The following is a 27959-nucleotide window of genomic DNA, read 5'->3' on the forward strand; positions in this document are numbered from 1 at the left end:
GTAGATGTCTGGCCCAAATACTGTTTTCTGGATTATTACGATAAATTTAATTTGCAACAAAAAATAAAAATAAAAAGGGGAAGATTAGATTTAGCTTAAAACCTATAGAGGCCAAGTTTGATACATTTTAAACTTTAAACTGATGGCAAAGATTATAGTGCAAAAGTCTAGAGTCAATCCTTAGCTGCTTACATTTCTTCTTCAAAGTAATATTTACGGTTTTTATGCTTTCTGGTGGTCTTCAATGTTTTCCTTAGAGTCTGACTGGTTTTCCACTCTGCTTTAGTCAACAGGCTCTCCTTTTCAAGGGGAATGTTTCTAGTTTAAGGTCATTTTTTTCAAATATAAACAGAGACATCAATTAGCTTGTTAGACATCTCTTGCGACATGTTTCTGTTCAGTTAAAAACGAAAAAAGGCATACATCTTATGAAAAATCTACTGCAAGAACTGAATTGTCTAAAATAAAACTTTGTAAAACCTTCAATTTTGTTATTTGTTCCTGGAAATGGTTTCAGTATTTAAAAAAAAAAAAAAGGTCTGCGTATCACAAGTGTTTGCTGCACATCTTAGCACATTGCTGTGTAAAATTTGAATGCGTCTTCATTTTTTTATGTATTAGTAGAAACGATGCTTGTTGCCTGTTTGCAACTCTTTGCCATTTTGTGGAAAAAAAAGCTGTAGTCAACAGACATGCAAAGCGTCCTCCAGTTTAAAGGGAATTCAGGAATAAATGTGCAAAAGTTGAGGCCTGCGATGCCTCACCATCTGGCAAAACAAGGTGACCTTAACATGCAGAGGCTTCAGTTAATTGCCTCTCATATTCTTGTGCTCTCGTTGCCTGAGTAGATGCCGTGTTACAAGTGCAGTCCAATTCTCGTGAGACATTTAAGGTCACACCCTCACAAGTTTGGGGGTCAGTACCCTATTATACTTGGTGCAAGTTTTAGGCTTCCCAATGTTTCTCTGTGTAAGTTTCGCTACGTTTGAGAGGCAGTCACTGCAGTGAAGATATCACAGAATTTAAGGAAGCGAGGTTTAATAAGTTATCACTGGATTCATTATTTTAAGTTGGTAGGTATTGAGGTCGTTTTCTTTAAGGTCAAATCTCCCCATGCTGGGTTTTTTTTTTCTTTTACTAAGGACAAGAGCAAGCAAAGAGAGAAAAAAAAAGTGCTGCAAGTTGGTCATTGAGTCCTACAGAAAATGAAAACATAAGAAAATCCACATTTATGCGATAAAGCATATACCCCTAATTTTGATCAAATTTTCATTAAACTCAAAATGCCATCAAGCTGCACACTGTGGGAGTTCTCAGTTTTGCTGCATGTAATATTTGTAAAGAAAAAAAAAGAGATTTGTTAATATTTGATTAGAGCTCATCAAAGGTCTCTGGTGATTGATTGGTGGATCTCTTATTTATATGTCTACATTTATAACAGATCAAAGACATTATATCTAAATCTTTCATTTCAAGACTAGAAAATGTATAGTTTTAATGAAATGGAAAATATGTAGCAACCTTTACTTCACAAAACTCCCATGTGTTTTTAAGGCGTCTTGGCCGTTTTTTAAACTGAATAGTTAAGTTTTTGTATTTTCTTAGCCACCTAAAGATGAGAGTTGGTTATGCAATTTAATCATTTGCATTGTAGTCAATAAATCCAGTGCGACCAACTCATAGCAAAAAGGGAGCTGAATGCAAAAATAACCACACTTTTCAGAAACATTTTTTTTTTTAACACTAGTAAAGCAATGTACCAGTTCACTTAAACTTTAGAAATATGCTCAAATTAGTGTTGGTCTGTCATGTAAAATCTTAATTTTACATGACAGACCAACACTGTCATGTAAAATGACAATGTTGTCATTTTACATGACAGTGTTTTTTTTGTGAAGTATACAAAAAAAAAACAATAATAAAATATATATATTTTTAAAACTTTCACAAATGGCTTTCTGTTTGTAGAATAACGCGGCTTACTGTTTCTCTCTGAAGGACACCTTCACATGCAGACGAATGAATCCAACCTGGAGATTAATTGACTGCCTATCTCCTCTCCAGAGCCTCGAGAGGCCGTCAACCCGTAATTGACACATGAATCAATACAAGTAAATGTCTAGGAAATAACAACTTTCAGCACCAATACAAATTGACTGCTGGCATCCTTCAGTCTTCCTCTGACAAATTAATCTAGACTAAGATTTGCCTTGAGCATCACTTCTCCCTCCCCCCCCCCCCCCAACCTGGTCATGTTGCGTTCATCCCACTCTTGATCTGATCTCATCAACAGCCCCGATAAGGAGAGACCTCCGAGTGTTTCTTTGTTCAGTCAAATATAGAAATATAGCCACTTTATCTCTCACAGCATACTGGCGTTTCTGTGGAAGGTGCGTGTCTGTGTCTTTTGAGTCGGTGCAACTGTGTGTTTTTGAGTACGATTGAATCAGTGGGTGTTTACGGCAGCAGATTAGATGGGTGTTTTTATTTTTGTCCCCTGTGGTTGCTTGACCCCTAACCAGAGTTGACATAGAATAAGGTCCCTGCAGGGTGCCAAAAGAAAGCAAATGACAAAAAAAAGAACCTGATTGTTATCATCTATTCAAGGGGATGATTTGAGAATTTTATTGTATGATAGCTTTGTGTATAAACGCTGCAGATTTATAGTATTTCTGTATTTTCACAAAGACTTAAAACCAATTATACCCAAGGTTCTTATTGCAAATACTAGACATCTTGAACTCAGAGAAAATATATACTGAAATGTGTAGAATGTATTCAGTTCATAGGTCTTGCTCAGATTTACTTCAGTAGACTTTGGAGTAGATTAACTTCAGTAGAGTTTGGAACTTCAACTCCAAACTCTACCAAGAATTTTGAGAACCAAAATATGCTTTTCTATTTTTTTCTGAAAAGTTAAAATATAGTGAGATTCATATGTTTACGTTTTTATTTGCATCTTTTACTGTGAAAAGGCCAACATAAAGTTAATCATTTGACAGCTGCAATCAGGAACTGGGTTTTGTTTCGTTCCTTCCTGAAAACGACCTGGAAGTCTGTGAAATATTTGCTCATGCTGTTTTTCTTGGTCTTTCGAAATCCTTTAAGGTCAACAGGTCTTGATGACACTGGAAACAAAGTACTTCCTGAGGTAATGAGGGAAAAACTTTAATGTTGAGTTTTCCAGTTTGGGTCCTCGGGGCCATAGTGTCCTACACGCTTTAGATACTTTTTGGTTTCGTCAGCGAACCCTTTTTAATTCCACCGATCTTCAGAATGCCCTCTGTAGAGCTTGATGTAAAGATGAAGTGTGTTTATCACAAGGATCAAATTTGAGGAAACATTGTTTGAAGGTGTTTTTTTAAGTAGATAAGACATTTAGTGACCATTTGGTGTTTTTTTTTTTTTTTTAGCTCTGACCTGTCAAAAGCAATTTATGAACAACAAAATATTTTTACTACTGTTTTGATTAACTTTGACTTTTCTAACTGTAAGCAGTTCATAGTCAAATAAATCACTGATTCCCCCCACCCCAAAACAACCCAGAGTTACAGAGCTGTCCCTCTCTTTATTATTGGAAATCATTAAACACAGTAAAATTCTCCTTATTACTGGACTGAGACATTGTGCAAATATTATCTTGAAATGACTTTCTGCTACTTACTCTTAAAGAGGAAGAAGCTGTTACTTATTTTTGTGCTGGATTTTAAATCACCATTGAATTATTGTAACTATACAGGATGCTCAAGGAACTTTTTGTGATTGGTCAGTGTTTATGTTAGAACTAGAGGTGATGTCACACCATGTGAGAGAATCGGTGTACCACAGCTTCACAGTTTAATAGAATACATTTTTCTTAAAGACAAAATTACTACACAGTAGACATTTTCAACTCTCCATAGCATTTTACATTAATGATTTAGGATAACAGCATGGTTTTCTTGGTTAGCACAGTTAGCTTATTCACCGTAAATATCAGTTTGTGTGTCTGATCCTCAGAATAAGAGGAACCTCACCTTAAACGTGAGCTATAAAAAAAGATGACTGCATCTTCTAATCCAGCACGTAAAGTGACAGAGTGCAACTCTTGAAAATGATAAACTAGAGCACCTTCGCTGCATTATATTTAGCTTGCTGTTATCTGTTGACGTCATTGCTCTTTTATAAGCAGCAGCCTGAACAAACAGCCAACATCCCTCCACAGAACATACAGCTTCCTCTCTAGAAGCTTTGTGCATCTCTGGCCTTCCTCTGACTTCATTTTTAAACACGTCACTGATATCGAAATGAGCAAACAGTCATATTCACTTACAACTTCCCCACAGACGTTATCAGTGCAACGTGGTCTCTAATTGCTAAGACGGGGGGAAAAAAAGGGTTCACAACCACTAGACTGCTAATAAGTGCAGATTGAGCTAAAAATAAGCATCTAATTTACCACAATGCACTTTTGTAATGTTATAATTTATTTTTTGCTGCCTTTAAAAGGACTTGTGCCTGCTCACACTATCACAAATCCTTTTCTCTGCTTCCTCATGCTGATCAGATGGAGCTCTTTACTTGACATGTTGCTCTATTTTACTCCAAACATACCACTGCTATCACTGCCAGCTGCTTCAGCTTTTGACAGAAATGTATCAGGCTTGTTTGCATACTTCTTTGCAACTCCAAACTCTGATGCCTTCCAGAAGGTCTCATGCAGTGGTTTGTGGGGGGGTCCAATTTGCTTTTTGTTATGCACAACAGGTTTGCTCTGAATGTTTTTGTCTTGTAAAGCAGAACTTGGCCTGCACCATCTGTGTTAGTCACTCTTTTTTTAACAAGTAGAGAAACTCTAAGTGGGGGGGAAAAAAGAAAAAAAAAAAGATCTTGAAAATGTTTAAGGGGATCAGGCTTTGTAATTAATTGTACAATGTCTCAGCAGCTGTTGGGTAATGATTACACGATTACATGAACAATAGTTAGAAGTCGGAGGATTTAAAAGCTTTGACATTTATGAGACTTTGATTTTCTGAATTATGAGTGTGGGAAAACCTAAATCAACAACATGCCAGTTAATCTCAAGTTTTTTTTTCTTAATTTTTTTTAATTAAAAAAAAATTTTCAAATGAAAGCACCACAAATTCAGCTGATTGGAATATTTTAACTAATATGAACTCATTTTTTTGTTGTTAGTCTACAAAACAGTTTAATATTGTTTGCAAAATCACTTCAAAACTACGACAAAATTTAACAGGTGGCTACTTTGCACTTTTGCTTTCACCTACGTGTAAAAAATAATCAGTAAATAGAGCATATAGTGTTACTGTATCTGTAAAAATTTGGTCACTGAGCAGCACTGTTATGATTTTTGTTTTTCTTATTTTTATAATTGATTTTATGTTACGCATTATTTGTGTTTATTTTTAGTGTTAACACAGCGATGGTGTAAAATCATGCTATTTTTACTCGAGGTGAATCTGACAGCAGCCCGTAGCTAGTTTACACTTGATGATTGAAGATAAATGCAGCAGATTTATTGCTGTTGTAACACAACGTGCGTTTGCATACATGTTCGGGAACCAATCCAAAGAATGCTGGACTTCACATTGTGAAAGCAGCAGGGCGGCAAAGCTTTTGAAAACTGAAATGTTGAAATGACTTTTTTCCTTCTGAATAAGTCAGATAATAATAGTTCAAGCCGGTTTTTTTTGTTGTTGTTTGTTTTATTCATTCCCACTTTTTTTTTTTTGGGTGGGGTGGGTGAACAAAGCTTGAACAAAACCCGTGAATGTGTGTTTGTGGCAGGGCCAGAACCAGAGGATCAGCCCCTGCTCCACCCTGACCAGCAGCACTGCCTCTCCGCCTGCAGGCAGCCCCTGCTCCACCCTCCCCACGGCCATGCCGGGTCAGGTCGGCAACAAGGACTGTGCCTACGGTTCTGTCACCAGCCCCACCTCAACACTGGAGAGCAGAGACAGCGGGATTATAGGTGAGATCCGCCGGCGCGCTTACATAGACTCTCCCAAGATAAATATTTGCGGTGTAATTTCATTCTCATCAGAAAGTCAAAAATCTGCTACGCATTGGTGAAAAGCACATCACCACTGTTACGTTCTCTGGAGTGAAGGCTTCGACCTCTGTGACTACAAATCTAATGCAAGACTCTGGCTCTAGCAGTTGCTAGAAAAATGGTGCTTGCCATTCTTTTTTTGGGTCAAGTGTAACATTTGGTGTACAAGGGAATATGTTTGTCAGGAGTTGTCTTCAGCTCCTCTCAGTGAAAGGAACTCTTAATGCTTCAGTGATACGACTCAATATTAGGAAAACATGCAATGAGATCGGGAAACATGGAAACAATGATATTACAGTAAATAAACAAGTGTTTAAGCAACTACTTTTCTGCACTGGAGTCATAATGAAATTTACTGTTCCCATTTCAGCAACATTGTTTAATTGAAAACGCAGCATCTGGCTACATCTGCTTTTTAGGTGCTTTAAAGAACAGGCACAACTGGCATTGCTAGCCTGTATAGTACTTTAATAATTATGTAATAAATATTGCAGTTCAAGGCTATGTAATATATATGTTACATACAGTGATAATGTGGTTGCATGTGCCTAACTGTGGGAATGGTAAAGGGATTGACCTTTTGTGTTCCAACAACCATCCACTAGTAGTGAACAAAACACTAGTAGTGAAAAAAATAAACACTGGGTGTTTATTTTTCTCAACGTAAAATAAACACCCTTGAAATTAATTAGATTGAAGACTCCTCAATCATACTTGTCCAACATCAGTGTCTGACCTCACAAATGACTTAAGAATGAGCCGCCCCATAAGTCCACCTGTCTAAATACCAAATGAGTGAATAGTTTTGGTAGTAGTAGTGCCTCTTAAAAGAATAATTACAACACATTGAAGCTGGATTTAAAACAATAAAATGTAAAGTTAAAATGATCCACTGTGTAATTTCTAAACAGCAATCTGCTCTACAAATGTGAAACATTTCTCTTTAGAGTAAAACCACATTCTCAGGGATTGTTGAATGTGGTGTATAGTACAAGTACCTGGTTTGCTTTTCCCTTCGGGAACTAATTCAAGTACCCGATGTTGACTTCAACTGTAGCTTTTGTGCATGATTTAAAGAGACAACAGGAGAGCTGAAATGCCTACCGATGTGAGGCACTTTAAAGATGTCAGAACAGGTGCCATCATTGTTTCCTGGCAACAATGGCAAACACCTGCAGTTTTAGATGGAAAACAACAACAACAAAAAACACACACTGGCACAACGATATTGATTCAGAGCAACAGTAAACAGATGTGAAATCAGACGTATGGGGAAGCGGATTTAGAAAGAAAGTGTGAGAAATGGTCTGAAATGTTTGATCGTTATCTTTTTGTCCAGCTACTCTGACGAGCTACTCGGAGAACATGGAGCGAGGCGGCAAATACAGCGAGGGCTCGCGAGGGAACCTGAAGCTGTGGCAGTCCCAGAAATCAGGCATGGACTCGTTCCTGTACAGGGTGGATGAAAACATGACCGCCTCCACCTTCAGCCTGAATAAAATCCCTGAGCGCAACCTGGAGAGCATGTCCTCCCATTCTGCCCACTCCATCCCTTTGTACCTCATGCCCCGTCCCAATTCTGTGGCCGGTGAGTCTCCTTCCTCTTCCCCCTTCTCCTCCTGTTTTTAAAACCAAACAAAACGGTGTGTGGCAAAGGTTTCTCTGAGCGGTGATTCACAGGTACTAAACGCGGTGTACACAGCACTCCGGAGCAAATTATTTGTTCTGGAAAGATTGCGTTGAAGTGCTGCTGTTCAGTCGCGTCTTGTCCTCTTGTTGACTCCTTCTGTGCTTCCTTTCCTTTCAACCCTGCTTGTTTTTTTGTTTTTTTTGTGTGTTTTTTTTGGTGAGAAGAATCATTAATGCATTGATGGATTTCTTTGATGTGCCTCTCTGAGGCTTTTAATCAAGTCTACGTCAGATTATCGAACACTTTCAATGTTTTAGACTGAGACTGTCAGTCAAACGTGTTTTTATTGCTTTAAAAGTTTAAATTGTCTGAAGTTCATTTCTCACTAACTCGTCTCTGATTGGCTTGTGAATTTTTGAAAATAATTGTGTATTAAGAACACTTTTTTTTGCTATAATTAAGATGAGAAGCAGCAGTTTAGTTTCTAGTCTATGTTCGTGTTTTTGGATCACACTGAGCGAGCTCTGGCTCTGCCTGTTTGTCTTAAAATCTCAACGTGTTTACAGGATTCAGCTTTGGCCACAAGTTCACATGCATTCATCATGATTTCACATGTAACTTGAGAAACTGGGTTCAAAAGTTTGAATTTGTGGATTTTTTTTTGATTTTTTGATTTTTTTTTGTCCAAACAGGGCCAGTAATATACACACAAGCTCAAATATATACATACACCCCGACTATTCCTTGATGCCATCAACAAGCTTCTTGCCTTGTTCTGATTGAATCAGAAGACTTACTTTTTTATTTTTTCATCCTATTATTGGCTTTTCCTGTAAGCATACGCCATAAGATTTCTACGTTTTTAAGGTCGGCGTGTTTTGAAGATCATTTATCATTTGGAGAGCTTTGTCTCTCCAAAACCAGTTTTGATCTGTTTATCACTGTTCAATCTATGGTACTATTCACCCATTCCTATTCTTGGAGTCTGTTCTGGCATTTGTTTCATTTTCAGCAGCTAGAAAAACTTAACGTTGCTTTGTGTTTAGTGTCAGCTCACCATGTCGATTTTTTTTTTTCAGCAGTTCATTGTGGACCGTACTTGTGCTGCTGCGGTTCCCAACAGAACCTCGCAGAGCATCCAAATCCAAGTTGTTGTTGTTTTTTTTTTAGACTTAAAATACTCCCTTAAAATGTAAAAAAACCTTTACACCCAACCTTTTAGAATAGAGAAGCAGTTGATTTGGCCTTCATGTTTGTTTTGAAATCGACCAAAAATGGATAAAACTTGGTTTAAAACTTCATGGGTTGATGAAAAAATATCGATGCGAGTGTCATTGATTACACCAACAAGTCACCCCAGCCCTAATTGGAACCCGATTGATGAAGAGTTTTGTTTTTCATTTGCCTCAAAGGGATTGATGAAGAGTTTTGTTTTTCCTTTGCCTCAAAGGGTTCAAGCTGTCAAAAATACAGAGGAGCTGCAACGAAGTAGTAATTGTTGTTTCGGTTTACAATCCCAGTATTTTTCCTCTGCTTGATCTGAATGGAGATGTGCAATTAATTACAACAATGTCACTCATTGTTTGAGGTATGAAGCCATTAAATATGATATTTACAAAGTAAAACAACTAACCGGCTCTCCTCCGAAGCCGGTTAGTTGCTTGTTTATGTAGCTTTTCAACATCTTTTCCTTTGAAATTTGAAGTTTGAAACTACTGTTGTGTTTAGCGTTTATGCAGTGATGATAAAAATTCTGGGAAGTAGCGAATCCACAGTGACATTCTGTCTAAGCTCCCTCAGCCCTCTGGTGTAGATCGACACCGCAGAGCTGAACAACACTGTCTGGGAAAAACTGCTTCTGCAGAATTACAGACTGCGGCTGGAGGAACATCACATAGCATAAAGCTGGCATTTGTTTGGCTAAAGGTCTCATTCATATGAGGTTCTTTCTGTAGCTGCTGTGACAGAATCCCAAAAGTAACATATCAGAATTAAAAACTAAGGGAAAAAAACGTGTCAGTTTCATAACACAGAGGCAGCCCTCGTAATGGGTCTGATTGTTTTATTGTTCTAATCAGCAGAGACTCTGTTACAGATGATGAGCTTTAATATGCACTCCTCCCACTCCCAGCGGGACAAAAGTCTTTGTTTACACAGGGCTGTTGAAAAGTATTTGCTCCCCTACAGATTTCTTCTGTTTCCCCATTTTTTCATGTCAGACCAATAATGACGTAGGTAAATGCAAATTATGATTTTGTTTATTGAGGGCAAAAAGTATTTGCCACTTAAGCCTGACTTCAGCTTGCGCCACATTGGAGATGTTTATGAGCACAAGTGGCTAGTTGAAGGTCATGCCGCGGCATCTGGATGGGATTTATGTCCAGACTTTGTCTCCAATTGTTGTTCTGCTGCATAGCTTCAGTGAGCTTGAGCTGAAGGTCAACGACTGATAGACGTAGCATTCTTCTTCAGGTTTTCCTACTGGACACGGCAGAGTTCATGTTTCCATCAACTGACCAAGTTTTCCAAGACCCAAAGCGGCAAATTATCTCGTGACCCTCGAACCACCAAAACTCCACATTTATTGTTATGAGTATTTTCCCAAAAGTGTCGGGAATCACGAGGCTGTTTTTGAGATGAGCCTTCTTGTTGTTTATTGTCGGCAGTGTTTATTTCCTTTGAAGTCACCGACGGATGCCATTTTTCCCCCTCTCCAGTCTCTTTCCTATTGTCAAATCCTGAACTCTGATCATTACTAAGGCAAGTGAAGCCTGCAGGACGTTAGATATCTCCTTGAAGAGTCGTTTCACTGTATGTGTGAAAACTTGTTCATTCTTCAGATGAGTCACTGGAGTGGTGATCCTGTCTGCGTGCTGCTCGTGTTCTGCTCTTTGTTCTTGCAGAGCGACCGGGGCTAAAGGACTCATCTTCGTTTTCATCTCTGCCCTCCGACACACGTCTTCAGATGGCACCGAGTTAGCCTAGCAACGGCTTTAAAATACACGCTGCTAGCTACAGATGATGAAAATCAAATAGAAATGAGGCTGTTAGGCAATTTGGTGGCGTGTGGGGGGGAGAAGGGAAAGATGTGATGATTTTTCAGAAGGCGTTTGTGTTTTTCAGAGGGACAGGAACTCCATATTTATGAGAGAGAGATGGATATATGTGGAAGAGGAGTGAAAGAGCGTTTCATAATCTCTTCTTTCTCACACTGCCGTCTCTCCTCCACAAAGAATTATTAGACGATGTAGGGATGGGAGGCGAGCGCGGGCCGAGGATTGGCTGAGCTCACCCAGCAGAGGAACATCAAAGCCCCAGGCATTAACCATTTCTATCCCCGAGAGTGACGGAGAGACTCTCTTTGATGTGCGGAGAGGGAGGGAGAGAGAAGCGAAGCCGGAGCAGAAGGCGACCGGGGAGGAATGAGGAGTGAGGGGGCTACTCTATTACCTAATGAAGGCATGTGCGTTGGTAGAGCTGAAAGATGGATATGGAGGAAGCAGAAACTAGGACCAAGTATGCTCATCGCACTTTCTCTCTCGACGGTGCTGCCAGAACGTATTAGAGAGAGGAGTTGACTACGATTGTGAAAACGAGGGGGGGGTGGGAGGTGAGAGATTTTAAAAGAAGGAATTGTCAATATTTAAGCAGCGAGAGTCGGGTGTCCTAGTTTGATTGAAGCTAAGAAGAAAAAAAAAAAAAAAAAAGCAAGATCCTTCATGTCTTCTGTTGGAAGTGGAAGGTGTGCTATTTTTAGACGTGGTTGGTCACCGCTAATAAGACGTGTTTAAAATGTTTCAAAACAACGAAACAGTGTCATACAATTCCTGTGGGTTAAATTTCTGATAACGAGATGCCAGAAACATACTTCAGAGCTTGGAGCGTCGTGTAATACAATGCTCCCCCTCCTAAAAGTAAATACAATTGCAAATAATTGCCAGCTTTTTTTTTTTTTTTTGTCCTCTGGCTCAACCCGTGCATTTCATTTAGGAATAAAAACTTTGTCTTGTTAGATTCTCTTCATTCAGACGGTGTACATCTATGGAGGGGAATGGTAAAGGAGCTAAATTTGAACTTTAAAGTGGTCTAACAGGGGTTGGGTGTCTCTCAGTCAACTGAAATCAGATAAATTTCAATAGAAAAACACTTTGCATGCTGTTGCACCGTTTAGGTGGAGGCTGCGGGCTGCTCAGACCTGCCACCCTGCAGCAGTGCCACGCAAACACACACACACACACACACACGCACACACGCACACAGGTGTCGTCCAGTTTGTGTTTGTGGCAGTGAAGCTCCCCACCATTTGTAGAAACAACATTATTATTATTGCACTAAACCTATCTGTGAACTCTCTCAATAAGCTTACTGAATCACCGTACAGAGGAGACTGTGTAAAAAAAAAAAAAAAAAAAGGAAAAATGGGTTTTAAAGTAACATGTTTTTACATGTTACTTTAAATGTCATAAAACATTTGCACTGTTTTATGACAGGATTAAGCAGACGTTTTTTTAAAGAAGGCAGAAAAATCTGACAGTTATTGTGTAGAAACAAAAATAGCAACACCCATTACACGTCATAAGCTGTGAGGTGCCTGGTGAGCTTTTCTAAGTAAAAGAAAATAGGTCATCTTAGACATTGCCTTAAAATCTGCATAATAGTGAAAAGAACAGGAAAAGCATTCATTGTCCCAGAAAAGAGGAAATTCAGGAAATTCAAACTTATATTTTCACTCTAAGTTATGACACCACAGGTATTGTGTAGTGAAACCATGTCTACCTATTTTATTTAGATTATGTTTTCTCTTTCTGCCCTGCTAATTAAAAATGATCTTAATTACAATTAGATTTTTTTTTTTAAATAATCACTACACAATATGCTGATGCTCTCAGGGGGTGGAGTTTACTCTCCTTACTTATAAAAAGGTTAGGGTAGTTTAAGACATTTGCCCAATGTACTTGGAGGAGTAAATTTCTGATTTAAGATGTCTCCTGCAAAAGTCCAAATCACTTTGGCATTTTAATGCTAGTTGGGGAGTCTGAATGTTTATCTGTCTTTATATATTTCGAATGAAAAATTAAAAGCACTTGATTTTATCAGGTCTCTGCCCTTCAAACATGCAGGCCAATTTTCATCTGAAGTCACAGTAGTATTAATTGTCTGTCCTTATCCGATTTCCAACACAGACACAAAGGAGTTTTCATTCTTCCTGGCTGGCTTGAATAAAATTTTAGCTCCCTTTGCCAAAAATAAAACAAAAAAAAAAAATAGGACAGAGAAATTTATATATATATATATATTATAGAGCTAATATTCACATTTTATTAGGACTTTCTCTTGCCTAAAAATGACGGCGCTCACCGCAGATTTGTATTTGCTTTTGTCTCTTTGAGCCAGGTCACCACATCCGACAATCTTGTTAAAAATGTAAAGATGAGCTTTACAGCCAGTTCCGAAAATGTATTCTTGAACTTGTTGCTTGTTTTCTACATATAGATATTCCTCTGTACTTTTAGCATAAATGTCCTATTTACGTTGGTGGACAAACGCACAAACACACGCACACACACACACACACACACACACCTACACACACACACACACACACCTACACACACACACACACACACACACACACACACACACATACTGCTATGTCAATGCGAAACTATTGATATAGCAGCCTAATAGTGTAAGGAACGAATACACAGCCTTGAGGTACACCAACGTCACTATGAACCATTTCAGAAACACTGTTCATTTTTGAAACTGTGTTTTCTGTTACTTAAATAGGTTTTCATCTAGCTCTCTGATAGAAAAAAATAAAATGTTATTACTTGGCAGGAAGAACCTCAAGTTTTATTGCACCAGACTTTCTCCAAGTCAAGATAGGAGGCCACTACAGCACCTCTATTATCCACATTGAGGTGTGATGATAAATTTCTGTCGATCAGATTTAAAAAAAAAAAAAAAAAAGAATGAGGCACTTAATGTGCCAGTAGCTAACCTTTATATGAAACAACTCCTTGTCCTGCCAGCTGATTCTGTAACCGGTGCTGGACGACAGCCTAGCTGTTGTTTGATTGTGTGAGTGTGCGTGTGCACGCATGCTTTCTTGCTATCCGCCTGTCCTCTAAACAGGAAGTGCAGCTATCATTGCACCAAGCTTTCATCTACACAGTCCAATTTTAATGCACACCTTCTATTCTTCTCCCCTACTCCACTCTTTTCCGCCTTCCTACTTTATTTCTTTCCGCTCTGCGTGCCGTCTTAGCGCATTGGCACAGCGGCTGCGAATGCGATCCCCAGCAGCCTGCTGCATTGCAGATAGGAATGATGAGCACACAGATTTCAGTTCTCACATTCAAACACAGTTGAAAGAGAGAGGAAGAGAGAGAGAGAGGGGGAGAAAGACTTCCCAGCCCTGAAGCCCTGAGTCATTCTTCCTTGGTTTAGCTGCAGATTAATGCCTCCACACTTTCTGCTTTTAGCCCAGTTGAGCGACCAGTAACCCCCCCAGCCCCCCATTCCCATCAGGGTTGAGCCTCTAACAACAACATTCCCAGCTGCCATTTTCCCTCCTATTTGAGAAACAAATGTGGCTCATTTTTTAAGGTTTGTCACTTGGGTGACTCAGACACCCAGCAACAAACTCGTACGACTGAGCGGACGTGCTCGGTATTTTTCTAAGCTATACACGTAAAGCCTGTTTTTAGACGTAGGACAGGACAGGCGTCAGTGTTGTGGAGTCTAAGGTGAGAGAAGGCCGCCTTCTTCTTGGAGAATCACAATGCCTTAGCTTCCTGTGCCTGCGAAAAGAGAAGGTGAGAGACAACAGATAATGCTGATGGATGCCCACTGACACCCCCGTAAAATTGACTGGATCTAGGAACGACCTCAGGTATCATGCAACATTTGAAAAAGAGTGAATTAATTATTAAAACTGTTTATTTTTCCGCAGGTTTTTTTGTTTGTTCTTGCTGTCAAACATAATAACCATAACTGCTGTAACAGAAGTGAGATACAAAAGCAGTCGGAAAATCAGGGAATTTTTAAAGTAACCTCGAGGCATTTAAAAGTTGTTTGATAAAGAAAAATATTGCTCCATTTGTTGAATTTATTTTTCCATTTGGCCATCTTTTTTTTTTCCAAAATGGGTGAAGGATGCTTTGTATCTCAGTTTTGTTCCAGTCTAGTTTTTACAGACACAATAACTAGTGGAGATAATTGTAATAAAACATTTTACTCAATATGCTTTAATACAGCAAAATGTTAAAACTTGTTCCTCATAGAAAAACGTGTATGAAATAAGAATGGTTTGGAAGAGGGAATATTAAGTTTACATAGAATAGTAATCTATTTTAAAATTCATTTTTGGCCTCATCGGCTCCAAACCCTGTGCATCTCGATCTCCGAGTGATCCCCGCATGTTATTGCTCCCGGCTCGTGTTTTCTCACCTCTGAGTGAACCGTGCAAGCTCAGGTGCGACGACGAGGCGGGTTGTTCACGTCCGCTGATCTCATTCAGCATTCAGCGGTTTCCGAGTGTCGGCCTCGGAGACACAGTGTTGGTGTGAAACAATCATCAGCCGGCGTCAGACAGCGCCCGCTCCATGAATAAGACATTTGTCTGCAAAGCTAATTAATCCTGAGAGGGGCCGCATGGCATCTGCCTCCGTGCTGCGTGACAGACACGGAGAGGAGGGAATTCGAGGGCTGAAGCAACGGCTCCATCTTTCCTGCAGGAGCTCGAGCCTGGGACCGCTTTCTCTGAAACCTTTGCCACGCTCTTTTTGTATGTGTGCACACTATGAGTTTGTTGACACGCATTCTGGCATTTGTATGTTTTTTTTCTCTCTCCGTTTTCCTCCTCTGATATATCCTGCTGTTTCCCTTTCCCCCCCGTCACGCACACGACAACGACAACAGCTACAAGTTCGGCCCACCTGGAGGACCTGGCGTACCTGGATGATCAGAGGCACACTCCGTTACGCACCTCGCTGCGCATGCCTAGGCAGAGCACCACCTGCGGGCCGGGTCGCTCCGGGCAGGACCTGAGAGGTGAGTGCAAACACTCGGACACACTCTCGGGTGTGTCTCGCCACATTACAATATCATCAAAACATGCATTTTATTGCATTGCAATTCAACAAGTGAAACTACTTTGTCATATAGTCATTCCGTGTGGTGGTACGTTTCAAGCTCAGAGAAATATTTACATATTCTGACCAAAAATAGTAACTGTTGAATATGAAATATTTACATCCTGCATAATTGTGAGGAAGCCGTTTTCAGTCAGGATGGTAAATCGCAAAAGACCTTTGCTAAATAAGCCACGTGCTCACAGAGTGTATGCAAACATGTTAATGGAACGTTGAGTGGAAGATAAAAGTATCGTCGAGAAAAGTGCTCAGGGCTAACTGCAACCTTAATGGTATTATGAAGTGAAGCCCCTTTAGGAGTTTCGGGTAAATTTAAAATGTGTTTCAATAGTTTTAAGATCCATCACAGATAAATATCCAAGTTGTGGACTTCAAAAACACTCCTGAACCAGTAATAATTTAAGCATCTAATTTGAGCTGAAGAGAAAAGGGAGTGAACTGTTGCTCATTGGGCTGAAGTCTTTTTTTTTTTTCTTCAGATGGAAGCTAGTTTTGCATTTTGTCAAAATTTAAGGTTCCAGAATGTGAAGGAAGATTGGAGAGGCAATCTCCAATTGGTCCAAAGTTTCATCTGCTGGTTCTGGCCCGAAGTCAGGCTAGCTGTCCACCAGGAAATCTCAGAGCGCTTCAAGCTTCCATCTTCTGACAAGTATATGAAATGCTGATTTCATTCTCCAGACGTGGACTTGGAACCAGCCCACACAAACAAAGTTGCCAACAGCTGCTTTAATGATCATTGTATCGCTGTTGCTGATTGGTCAGCAAACCGCATGGAGAATCTATGGCGAACTGAGACGAGGAAGAAAACAGGTACCAGAACCAACAGCGCAGGCGAGCTGAAGGCCGCTGTTGAAGCAACCTGGGCTTACTTAACATCTCAGCAGAGCTACAGGCTGATAGCATCGATGCAGTTATTTGTGTGAAAGAAAGAAGCCCTGACCAAGCATTGTGTAAATATCGCACAACATGTGGGCATATGGTGACTTTTAATATTTAGCTCATTTCTTTTTGATTGAGAAAACTTTGAGAAATATTGCTTATAATGACTTTAAAGCGTCACAAGATAGTCTGACTTCTCAGCCGTAAAGTGAAAAGTGACTGTGACAGAAAACTTCTGCATGGTGTCACAAATCCCAAGAATTTAACCCAAGGATCCTTTTTTTTTTTTTTTTTTTGGTGTAATCGATAATATTAGTTCTGTATTTGCTGAAACTCCGATTGCACCCTCATATTTTTGCAGAAACTGTTTTAGTTTTATAAAGTGTTCTGTGAGGCCTCGATAAACCACCTGTGGCATGCTTTCTTATGAATACAATACAGTCAAAGTATCTGGCTTGAAAAAATACCAACATGTTCCAATCTGTCTCGCATTTTTTTTTTTTTTTCTGGAGGCGAAGCTTGATTCAGACAGGCTTCGAGTCCAACGGACAAATAATATGTGATGTGTCCCGATACCTGAAACCCCAGCCGTGGTGAAAGGTGCACTTTCTTTTTATTGTAGTTGTGTCTATCGTAGGCTCCCTGTGGCTGACAGACTGCATACCAGGACTGTTGTTGTTTGTTTTTTTTATCCTTTAAAGAACCCTGCAGCCATAATGGATTTTCTCTTCAATTACAAAATGCTGCTTTGTCTCAGGTTTGTTTGTGATTAGCCTGTTGTGCTGCCTTCTACGCTGATCCGTTCAGCCCGTCCTCAACAAGCAGCACAACTCAAAAGCATCTGAGGACTTGCGAGGCGAAGCAGCACGACGACCAAATCTTACTTAGCATTCGAAAGGAAATCTGAGGCGGGTAGATTTGCAGTTGCATGTGTCTGTGAGGTATTAAGCCAGAGATGCGGTGGTTCGGTTGTTGAACGTTCTCAGCTGTTGTTTAGTTTCTTTCTTATTTCTGCGCAAAAAAAAAAGCAGAAGAGGGAGAGAGCAGACAAAGAGCTTTTTGTCTCGCTGTGTCACTACAAAGCTAAAATTTGTCTCAACAGCCACAGCTTGTGTCCGCTTCACTTCACACTGTTTTAATTCCAACGCACAGCGAGCGCCTCCCTTTTTTTTTCTTTTTTTTTTTAAACAGCCAAATGTCACAACACTATCTGTCCTCTTGCCCGTCCTCCTCCTCCTCCGCTGTCGGATTGTAATGAGCGCCGTCATGGCTGCCCTCTGCCGCCCGAGCGAGTACAAATATGCATCTGTTTGTCTTTTCAAACACCTGTTAAGGCCCTGCTCACCCGAGAGAGCGTTCAGCCGAGGTTTGATGCGATTCCCCTGTTCGAGGGCAGCTGTCTGCAGGGAAGCGTGGAGTGAAAGGAGTGTGGAAAAATGTAGGGCAGTGGATGGAGACGGACTCAGGGGGATGAGGTAGTCCCTCATTTCTCTATGTTTTTTTTTTTTTTTCTTTTCCAAAGCTTTGCCGGGTTCTGCCAAAGCCACTTGTTTTAACTGACCCCCTCTCTTAGGACAGCCGAGTGTGTTTACAAGCCAAACGACTGCATCCCAGCACGCTTTCTGCCCCATTAGATCAGTGTCAGAGCCTCCCTGAGTGCTCTGCTCCTGTGCCTCCTCCGTTAGAGACAGAGGAAGAGGCACAGCAAGACGGGGCATGAGAGTGAATCGAAAATCCATGTTTCTCTCCCCCCAAGAAGAATGAGACGACAAAAGGTTTTTACTCAAGGTCATGCTTAGAGCTTGAAGTTACACACTCTCATGTTAGAGACAATTGATTGAACAGAAAAGTAGCTGTCATCTTAACTGTCCCAAGACATCTGAAGGTCTTATTTATTTGTAGTTCTGTAAAAGTCTTATTTATCCTCCCTCCACTCATCTAAATAGGTCCCCCTCCTCCCTACATTGCCAAGCATCACAGCCATGGTTGTTGAGCAATGTGGCCACTAGAGGGCGGTTCTGGGTTTTGGTTTTGGTTTGCAGGGCTGAAGGAAAAGCCCCTGAAGCACATGTTGAGAACTTCACTTAATTTCCAATTTATGATGCGGTGAAAAATGCAAGAAAGTGGTTCATGGTGAGCCTATTGTATACAACAATGGATTTGTTTGTCAGCCGGATGACACAGACTTGAGGTGAAAGCAGCAGGACACGGCGTTGCCTCTGTCTCTCTCATACTGATCAATAAGCATCTAAACGGAGCAGCAGAGGTAAAGTAGGGTTTTGGCCAAGAGAAGAGATATTAATTTATGTGACCAGAGCATCAAAGCTGCAGTTTACGCGCCTCAAAAGGTACCGCAATTAAAGCCTTTTATAACTATGAAGACTGATTTGCTTTCAATCAATAAAAACAGCAGCATCTGCCAATGAGTCTGTCTTTTAAAGATGAGGGTGGAAAAGCTGGTAGATCGTAAAGCTAACAAGATCAATGTGTCACAGTATAAAAGAAACTGTATATAAGCTGAATTTGGCTTATATACAGTCAAACTCACACCTTTAATGTTTCCTTTTTGTCCCTTTACAACCACAAACTTGAATGTATTTTATGTGACAGACCAACACAAAGTAATGAGAACATTTTTTTTTTAAAGTTAAAAATTTGGAGGGGTTTTTTTTTTTTTTTTTTTACCAAGATTGCCCTGAATTTAGCTCCATTCATCTTTCCATCGTCAATGTTGCCGCCACCATGTTTTGCTATAAGGATGGTGTGTTTAGGATGCTGTTTTACCAACTCGCATGTTGTTTTGCTTTACACTGGATTACCAATGGCTCTTCCATACTTTCTCCCCAAACATTTTGCTTTGTGGACTTATTACATGACCTCTAAAAACTATTCCTTGCACTTCATTATTTTAGGTGTAGCCTATCAAAGACAAATACCCGTCTCACTTATTTGTAAAAAAGAAAAGAAATGCACCTTTGTTTTGGCTTATCATAAAATCCCAATACAATTCATTGTACGTTGTGAGTGTAGCATGACAAGAAGGTGAAAAGGGGAGTAAGAAATCTTTGGCAAAACTGTACAAATAGGGAAATACGGAAGTTAACAAACGAAGTTATTATATGTAGAAGCTGAACATGAAGCTACTTCTTCTAGACAGCAGTCTTGTGCCACACTGATAACTAGTGTCCAGATTGCTGTGAAATTTGTCATAAGCTGGTCAAGCTACCAAAGAGTGAATCATGTTGTGATCTTCTCTGGACTTTTGTCGGCTGGCGGATCCAAATCAAAACTCTTGCTGGAAGAGCTTAAAATAAAATAATTGCTCTGTAGATCGTATCCAACGATTTGACTGACGCGGACTCGTACATGGATGGTTATCCACTGGTCAGGTGGTAGCTGACTGGCAAGATGCAGCTGTGGTTGATTTTGTCCGATCTTCCTTTGAAGCCAGCCACCGTGTTGGGGTGGGGGTGAGGGGGGGGGGGGCGCCAAGCAGTGCTGCTGTTTTGAGCAGAGTGAGTCAGACTGTAATGGACTGTCTTGTGCTCCCGCCTGCCCACCTCTAAGATTTATCGCCCACCTTATCTATTCACTGCAAACTCCTTCACATAACCATACACGGCACACACATTTTCTCCTTCATTTATCTTCACTTTCACGCCTTTTTTTTATTTTTATTTTTTTGTTGCTCTCTCCTTCTGTCCATCGCTGTCTCTCTGCCTCTTGCTTATGGATAGAAATCTGACTCTGACTGAGGGCTTTTATGTATGAAAATAATTACACTTCCAGATGGTTTCGTTACTCCGTGACAAGAGTGATGAGTAAATTATAACTCTGCGAAACTCGTCTGAGTGCCGTTACAGATGATACATTTAAGAAATGAGGAGTGAAAGATGCACTGACTTCCTTACGGTTAACAAAACTCTCCTGCAAACAAGCATCGCTTCTGTGCGGCGCCACGAAACGTATTAATACTTGTTTAGCTTTTCCCCACATCCTGTCACATTACAGGCACATATTTTAATGTATTTCTTGGATATTGTATGTGGCAGATGAACAGGGAGATGGTTTTAAAGCTGAGTTAAGCTATAAAACACCATATCAAGCTTTCAACATTTGCAACAAGCCGTATGGGGAAGTCGGCTGAGTTGAAAATGGTGCTGTAAGGTAAAACTCTCTAGCCCGTATGCAAATAAGATGGGAGGAAATTAACACTTGCCTTTTAAAATTGATCATTTAATAAATATTCATCCCTGGTTTTCATTCAAATCATGTACTTGCTACATTTCACTTTTAATGAAATATGACTAACGTCTTTGTCTTTTAAAGCCTAGGCTTGCATTAATATACTCAAGAATTTTACTTATTTGCTAAGGTTATTATTTTAATCTGAAATAACAAACTTGGAGTGCCTTGGCAGCTAAACGTAAAGCTTTTCTAAAAGTATGTTTGAATCTGTAGATTACAGTATATTCTGAAAATGGGAGTTTGCACAAGCGCATTTAGATTTTAAGTATTGCTTTAGGCCAAAAATGATAAAGAGCTGAGCAGTATTGAAGGTGATAAAAACACTTTTTTTTTTTTTTTTTTTGCTTTGTTTCACATCTGCATTGACTTTTATCTACAAAAACAACTGTTGACCAAGTTGACCAAGCAGGTTCACACTGGAAAGCAGAATGCAAGATGCAAAAAGAAGTTTCCCAAACCCACCCGAAGAGCATCTTCACAGGACTCTTACTACTGCTAACATGGAAGTTAGTGCCTATACAATCAGAAAGTGACTGTAAAAGTTGAACTTTCACGGATGGCATGCAAGGAGGAAACCTTCACTCTCTGTGATAAACATGTTGGGCAAATAATTGTCAAAGGACCATTGTTGGACAATGGTCCTTTGACGGACGATTGTAAAGTTGAATTATTTAGACACTTTAACAAACGACATGTTTGGCATGAAGGAAAAGAACCTCAACAGTGAAGCATAGAGGTGGGTGTGTCATGGTTTTGGGATGCTTTGATAAAACAGGACCTGGCTGGATCGCCACTATTGCAGCACAGCAATGGGTATGGGGCGAGTGCTAGGTGTGGAGACGACCCTAGAAAGTATAATTACTGTAGGTTTTTCTCTGAACTTATGATCCCAATCGTCACCCTCCCAGAACCCTTTTGCTACAAGTAGAGCTGACTGTCTACCCACAACTCTTTCCACTTCTCTTCAGTTTCTCCTCTTCCTCACTCTCGAGGCTGCCCTGCCACCGTGAGTCATCCTCACCTGGTGAATAATTAAAAAAGTCTGGGACTCTCACTCCGTCTGGCCATGGAGAGGTTGGAGGAGGGGGAGGAGGAGACGGGGGTGATACCTTCCTCTGCGTCGCCTGAGGGAGAGTGTTATGGGCAGGATTATGAGCAGCCGCCATCCATCCATCCTTCACAAATACATTTGCTTTCAGCAGCCTTGAAACTACTCCCTCAGCCCCCGTTCACAACATGGCTGCCATGTTTTCCTGGAATGCCTGGCACAGTGGCGCAGTGGAGGCTGCATGGCTCAAATCGTGTGAGGCAGGGTAATCATTTTAGGGGGATGGTGCCAGATAGCGCAAGGTTGGGTTTGCTAATTCCACAAGTATGGGAGGAGATTTGCAGCCACGTTAGGCTTTCGGTCACCCCCCAAGGGTAATTGGATTAGCACAATTTAAAACAGAACAGCTCTGGGTGTTTAGCTCCTTCTTTCTGTGACCGCTGGTGCTGGCAGCTTCGGGCAGTCTTTACACTTTTTATCACCAGTGTTACATCAGGTCATCATTCTTTCTGGGAGAATATTACATCAGTGTCGAGTTGTTTTTCTGCCCCTTTTCCCTCTGACTTCATGGGTTTTTGAGTTAGCACAAAAAAATAATCTGACCTGGGAATATGGATGAAGCGTCTTTTATTACACTGAGCTGCAGCTGGCACGCAGCTTAGTGCTGCCTATGCACTCCTTATAAACAGCTTTCCACACAATTCTAGACATGTCGGATTGATCTTTTTCTCTCTTTTTTCCTGATTTTATTGGTTGAAATATTCTCAGTGTGATCATCACATTTCTTTTCACCCTCATGGTAGCACTCTTGGAGGGGGGGGGGAAATACATGCCCTTTGGGGAGCTGTTTGCTGCAGGACAACAAATTCTGTGTTACTCTTAGACGAAAAGGAATTTTCACTTGTTTGTTTTGCATAAGCAGGTGTGAGGTGGGGTTCAAATGTTTGAGGAAAAACAATATGTTTTTGTGCAAAAACTGCAGCAACAAAAGCAAAAGCGACAAAAAAAGGAGAAGTTCCTCACAGTGCCTTGATCTCAGCATCGTCAAGTCTGTTGGTTTACATAAAACGGCTCCAGGACTCGAAGCGGTTTGCAACCACAGAGTTATGTGATTCTCCAAACTTCCGACCGAGGTCCTTTTAAAAACTGCATTCACGTTTTTTCTGTTTTGAAAGCAAAAGGACGGTCACACAAAATACTGAACATTTCATTTGAAAGCATCCAGCTCTTTTTTTTACCCCTCACATTTTCTCTGATGCATTACTGAAACCCTCTGATATTTGCCTCTGAACTGACGGCACAGTATAAAAATTCATGCCAACTCGCAAAACGCACTCTTTGGCCATATCATGCTTGCTGTCTTGCAAAGTACATATTTTCTGCACCTCTGGCTCTCTGTATGCTTATTGCTGGTAGTCCGCAGAGTGCGAAATGAACTACCTCGCAGGCTGTCATCTGAGCAGCAGCTACTTTTCTCTGCAAGGATCTGATCACAACTCACCTAACTGAAGGGAAGCAAAAGAAAGACTCGACCGAAAATAGGAGTTGGCACGTTGTCGGAGACGACTTGTTTCTGTGGCTTCAAATATGAGATTTGACACGACAGATGTTGATGGCTTTGTGTTAAAATGTTGCTAACAACCTAAGTGAAATAAAGCAGCGGATTCAAGGCCGGAGTCCGCCATTCCCGAGTCGACTTACTACCAGAAGTTCTCTCCAATACTCTTTATGGGAATTTATTGATCTTGTTGACAACAATTGAACTAGTTATATTCCCCAACGTGCTCTGCAGACACGCTTAAAAATGTGCTCAGTGTTGATTCAAAGACTAGTAGCTAAATGACCTTAGTTTGGTTGTTTCTAACATCATAACATGCTGATGCTAGAGCTACTTTTTTCTGTGTGTGCTCACTTCTTGTTCCACTGAGCTGCCCCTTGCTCTGTCCTCTGACACTGCTGCAGTTTTCATTTCTGTCCTCACTTGCTTTTTTTCCCCCCCCTTCTTTCTCTCCTTACTTTCTGTCCTCTGCTTGCTGTCCGTCTCAGCTTCTGCAAATAACACCCATGCCTGGCAATCTCAGTCACGTAAGTTACTTTCAATTTCATTTGTCGCATCAGATTGTCGGGCTTTCACACAATCTCCTCGCCGGCTACTAGTTACAGCGGCTTAGAAAGTGTTTGTAACCGTTAAATTTTACATTTGATCAAACTGCAACCATAAACTTCTATGAGTTTACAGACTAAACAATGTATCTTTTTCACAGCAATTACACAGTCGACTAATTAAGCATTACTTTGTGTTGGAATATTACATCAAGGCGCAGTAAAAACACTTAAAGTACTTGTACTTATTTGTAACATGATAAAATGTCCCTGCTCTGTTGTAGTAATCGACAAATACAAACAAAAAAAAATCCCATTCAGTCTCGAGCAGAACGGCTAAAGATACAATATTTAAACGAATGCCGTAACTATTAAAAGCAGGGGATGCTTTAAGAGTTTAAAAGACGAGGCTCGGGAGATGATGCCCAGAGGCAGCGAGTTGGAGTTTACAGAGGTTTTTATCACATGACTTTAAAACTGTGTGCCAGATTTATTTTACCCTCATTAGTCTTTAATGGTCCATATGTTCTGCAGAGAACATGTCCAGCCTTTGGGTGACTTTGGCTTATCGACTCCCCCTAGTGAGAAAAAGCAGCAGTCGGCAGCGACTGATGAAAGCAGTCACTGGGTAGAGAAGAGCAATAATCACCTTCTTTGATCTTTGTAGTTACATTTTCTCCCTCTTGTGATTTATATAATGATCTTACTCCTTTAGGTTATCACCATCCCACCGATTCCTTTTATTTGTACTTATGAATACTTTCCTAGTGTTTTACATTTAAAGCAACCCTTTCTGGACTACTATTTTTTTTTATTTGTAGTTACCACTGCTAAATTTCTAAGCATTGAAATCATATCTGGTCTAATTAACTACGTTTTTCTGCTGCGTGGTGTAGTGATACCAAACAGAAGGCTGCAAGCTGTCCACATTAAACTTATTAGCTTACATATTAGCAAACATGTAGGAGATATAGCAGGTACACATCTGTACGATGCACTTTCCTGTTTGTTCATCCCCACATCGGTCCGTGTGTTCATCCATACGTTTGGCAATCCCTGCATCCAGCCATAGACCTGTTTGTCCATCAGTCTGTCTCAAAGTCCAAACGGTTTGTTTATCCATGCAACCATTTATCCACCTGTCTGTCCGACAATAACATTACCCATTAACATTTTTGCCTACGTCTATCCGTCCATCCATTAAATTAGACAGTTATATAATGGACATTCTGACGTACAGCTAAAGGGAGCTAAAAAAAAATATCTTGAAATTTGATTTCAAGATATTGAAATCAAATTTCAATATCTTGAAATCAAATTAACTTTAATCAACTTTTTAAAAAATTAATTAAAGGAGCTCTGGGTCCTCTAAAACGTCCTCTGTTTCCCTGCGTCCCGCAGTGCGTTTTGCACCTTATCGGCCTCAGGACATCGCTCTCAAACCTCTGCTGTTCGAAGTACCCAGCATCACCATGGACTCCGTCTTCACGGGGCGCGAGTGGCTCTTCCAAGAGATCGACGCCCACCTCAACAACCCCAACGGCGGCGGCAACCACGGCGTCGTGATTGTGGGCAACATCGGCTTCGGCAAGACTGCGATCATCTCCCGGCTGGTGGCGCTGAGCTGCCACGGCACCCGCATGAGGCAGATCGCCTCGGACAGCCCGCAGGCCTCACCCAAACGTGAGCTTCAATCTGCTTTCGAACCCGTTTCAGTTCCACCTCTTGGCACCGCTTTGATATTTGATTGAAAAATAGCTGTTCAGAGTCACGGTAAATGGTTTTTCCGAGCCGGCCCTTAGCTTGTTCTCGTCGTCTTGTGTCCAGATGGAGAGGGGCTCCCTCTCACGCAGCCCCAACCCACGCACGGCACCCTAGGAGGAGGCAGCTGTCCTGGAACCCCTGAGATGAGGCGACGTCAGGAAGAGTCCATGAGGAGGCTGGCGTCACAAGTATGGAAAACACACAGCTATTCAAACAAACCTCTCCATTCAAAGATTAAGACTTTGTCTGATATTGAAGCCTATTGTGGCAAAATTAGGTCAGCGTTTTGAGTAATCTCTTTATCCCATCGAAGTCAACTGTCAACAAAACTCTTAGCTCGTTTTAACAAGGTAATCATTACCAAGATGATCTCAAGATAATAACTTGTCCTGTTTTTTTTTATAAAAATAAACTTCTTTGCTTGACATTTGAGGTTTCAGTTACTTATACCTACACATTTGAACAGGCTTTGACTGTGCCCTCTCTTGATTTATTGGGGACATTGTTGTCATAACCCAAACTCTTAGAACAAATAGTTAAACCAATTAAATAAATCAACGCATTTAAATGTTTGTACAAAACTGTTAGAAAGTGTCTAAAAAATTACCTGAGACGTTTGAAAATCTGTCTCGAAATTTAAAACAGAAAGTGTGTTAATGTTGGTGTGGCTGGTAACTTTTTTTAAGATGAAAAGGGGACAATGGTCTCAAACGTTTGGAATCTGCTTTAAAATTTCCCCTTTGCCGTCTTGAACATATTTCGAGTCTTGAACGCGCGCGAGCACACAAAGTGCGAACACCTGCCCACTTTCCCCTGTTGTTCTTCCAGGCCGCTTTTGCACCTCGATCCCTCCTTTCCCTGCTGTTCGACCATCTGCATCCCCACTCCCAGCCTCCTGCATTATGCAGATGTGTTTAAAAAAGAAAAAACAACTTTGCCAGGGAGCCTTATAAAATATTTATATCTGAAGAAAGCCATTTTCTAGCCAAGCTATTAGATCTTGTTAACTCTTGGCATTAATAATTGAACTTGCTCCATTTTTCACCCCTTTTGTTTTAAAACCCCGTATTCCATTGTGACTAAAAAAAAAAAAAATTTGCATTTTATTTGATGAGTTTCTCTTCCCCCGGCTCTCTGCCATCACCTTTGAATATTCAACCTCTACGTCGCACCTGCTGCCGTTGTTTCACCTGAAAGCCTCTCGCAAAAAAATCCAGCGCTGCTTTCCGTCACCGCAAACCTTTTGGAAGGTTTTTCTGAGTCCGTTCTCCCCCTCTTCATCTGATCATGTTTCCAGTTCGCAGCTGTGAAATGTGACAGTTTAACACTTGACTCCGTCGTGCCACAGTCAGCTCGCACATGCGTGAGCCGACTGGGAATCAGCCTGCAAGCTATGAATTATTAATAGCTAAAGCCTTACAGTGAAACAACAAGTATTATGTTTCATTATGCTGCAATCATCCACCATGAAGTTGAATCCGTCCCAAATGACGGTGAAAAAAAAAAAAGAAGCGGACTCTGCACTCACGCAGCTCTAAAAGCAGTTATTTTTCAAGGTGAGATGTTCTCCTCAGCACTGACCTTTAATACGTTTTGTAACACGCAAAGGCTAGTAAAGATCAGGAGAGCTGGTGATGAATGCAGGATTCTTCATTAAGTGACCGGCCATTTTCGCTCTGCACTCTGTCGTCCCCAGGTGGTGGCCTATCACTACTGCCAGGCAGACAACGCCTACACCTGCCTGGTGCCGGAGTTTGTGCACAACGTCGCGGCCTTGTTGTGCCGCTCGCCGCACCTGGTCGCCTACAGGGAGCAGCTTCTGAGGGAACCACACCTGCAGAGCGTCCTGAGTCTGCGCTCCTGCGTCCAGGACCCCCTGGCTTCCTTCAGAAGGGGGGTCCTGGAGCCCCTGGACACACTTTACAAAGGTGAGACCCTCGTTGCTGGAAATTCTACCCAAGTAATGAAAGCATTAAAGCAACACAGCAACAACTCTTGCAGCATTTGTTGTGGTGAATTTTGAAGCGTTTGTGTTGGAACGCTGGTGTTTTCTAGTAAAGTGAACTTTTAAAGTTT

General features: G+C 40.8%; 1 protein-coding gene across 5 annotated transcripts in view; it reads left to right on the top strand.

The window, feature by feature from the left end:
- The window catches only part of tanc2b (tetratricopeptide repeat, ankyrin repeat and coiled-coil containing 2b), a 155341-nt gene that overhangs the window by 110004 nt on the left and 17378 nt on the right, over positions 1–27959 (top strand). For all 5 annotated transcript variants that reach the window (XM_014989907.2, XM_088016495.1, XM_088016496.1 and 2 more), the window contains 6 exons: positions 5788–5971; positions 7392–7640; positions 15609–15740; positions 25521–25802; positions 25947–26071; positions 27580–27811. In XM_014989907.2, coding sequence (XP_014845393.1) covers positions 5788–5971; positions 7392–7640; positions 15609–15740; positions 25521–25802; positions 25947–26071; positions 27580–27811 — 1204 coding nt within the window. The remainder of the gene's footprint in view (positions 1–5787; positions 5972–7391; positions 7641–15608; positions 15741–25520; positions 25803–25946; positions 26072–27579; positions 27812–27959) is intronic.

The sequence above is a fragment of the Poecilia mexicana genome, unplaced genomic scaffold, assembly GCF_051168715.1.
Source record: "Poecilia mexicana isolate PSO_F unplaced genomic scaffold, ASM5116871v1 scaffold_19, whole genome shotgun sequence".
In the NCBI taxonomy this organism is placed as follows: Eukaryota; Metazoa; Chordata; class Actinopteri; order Cyprinodontiformes; family Poeciliidae; genus Poecilia; species Poecilia mexicana.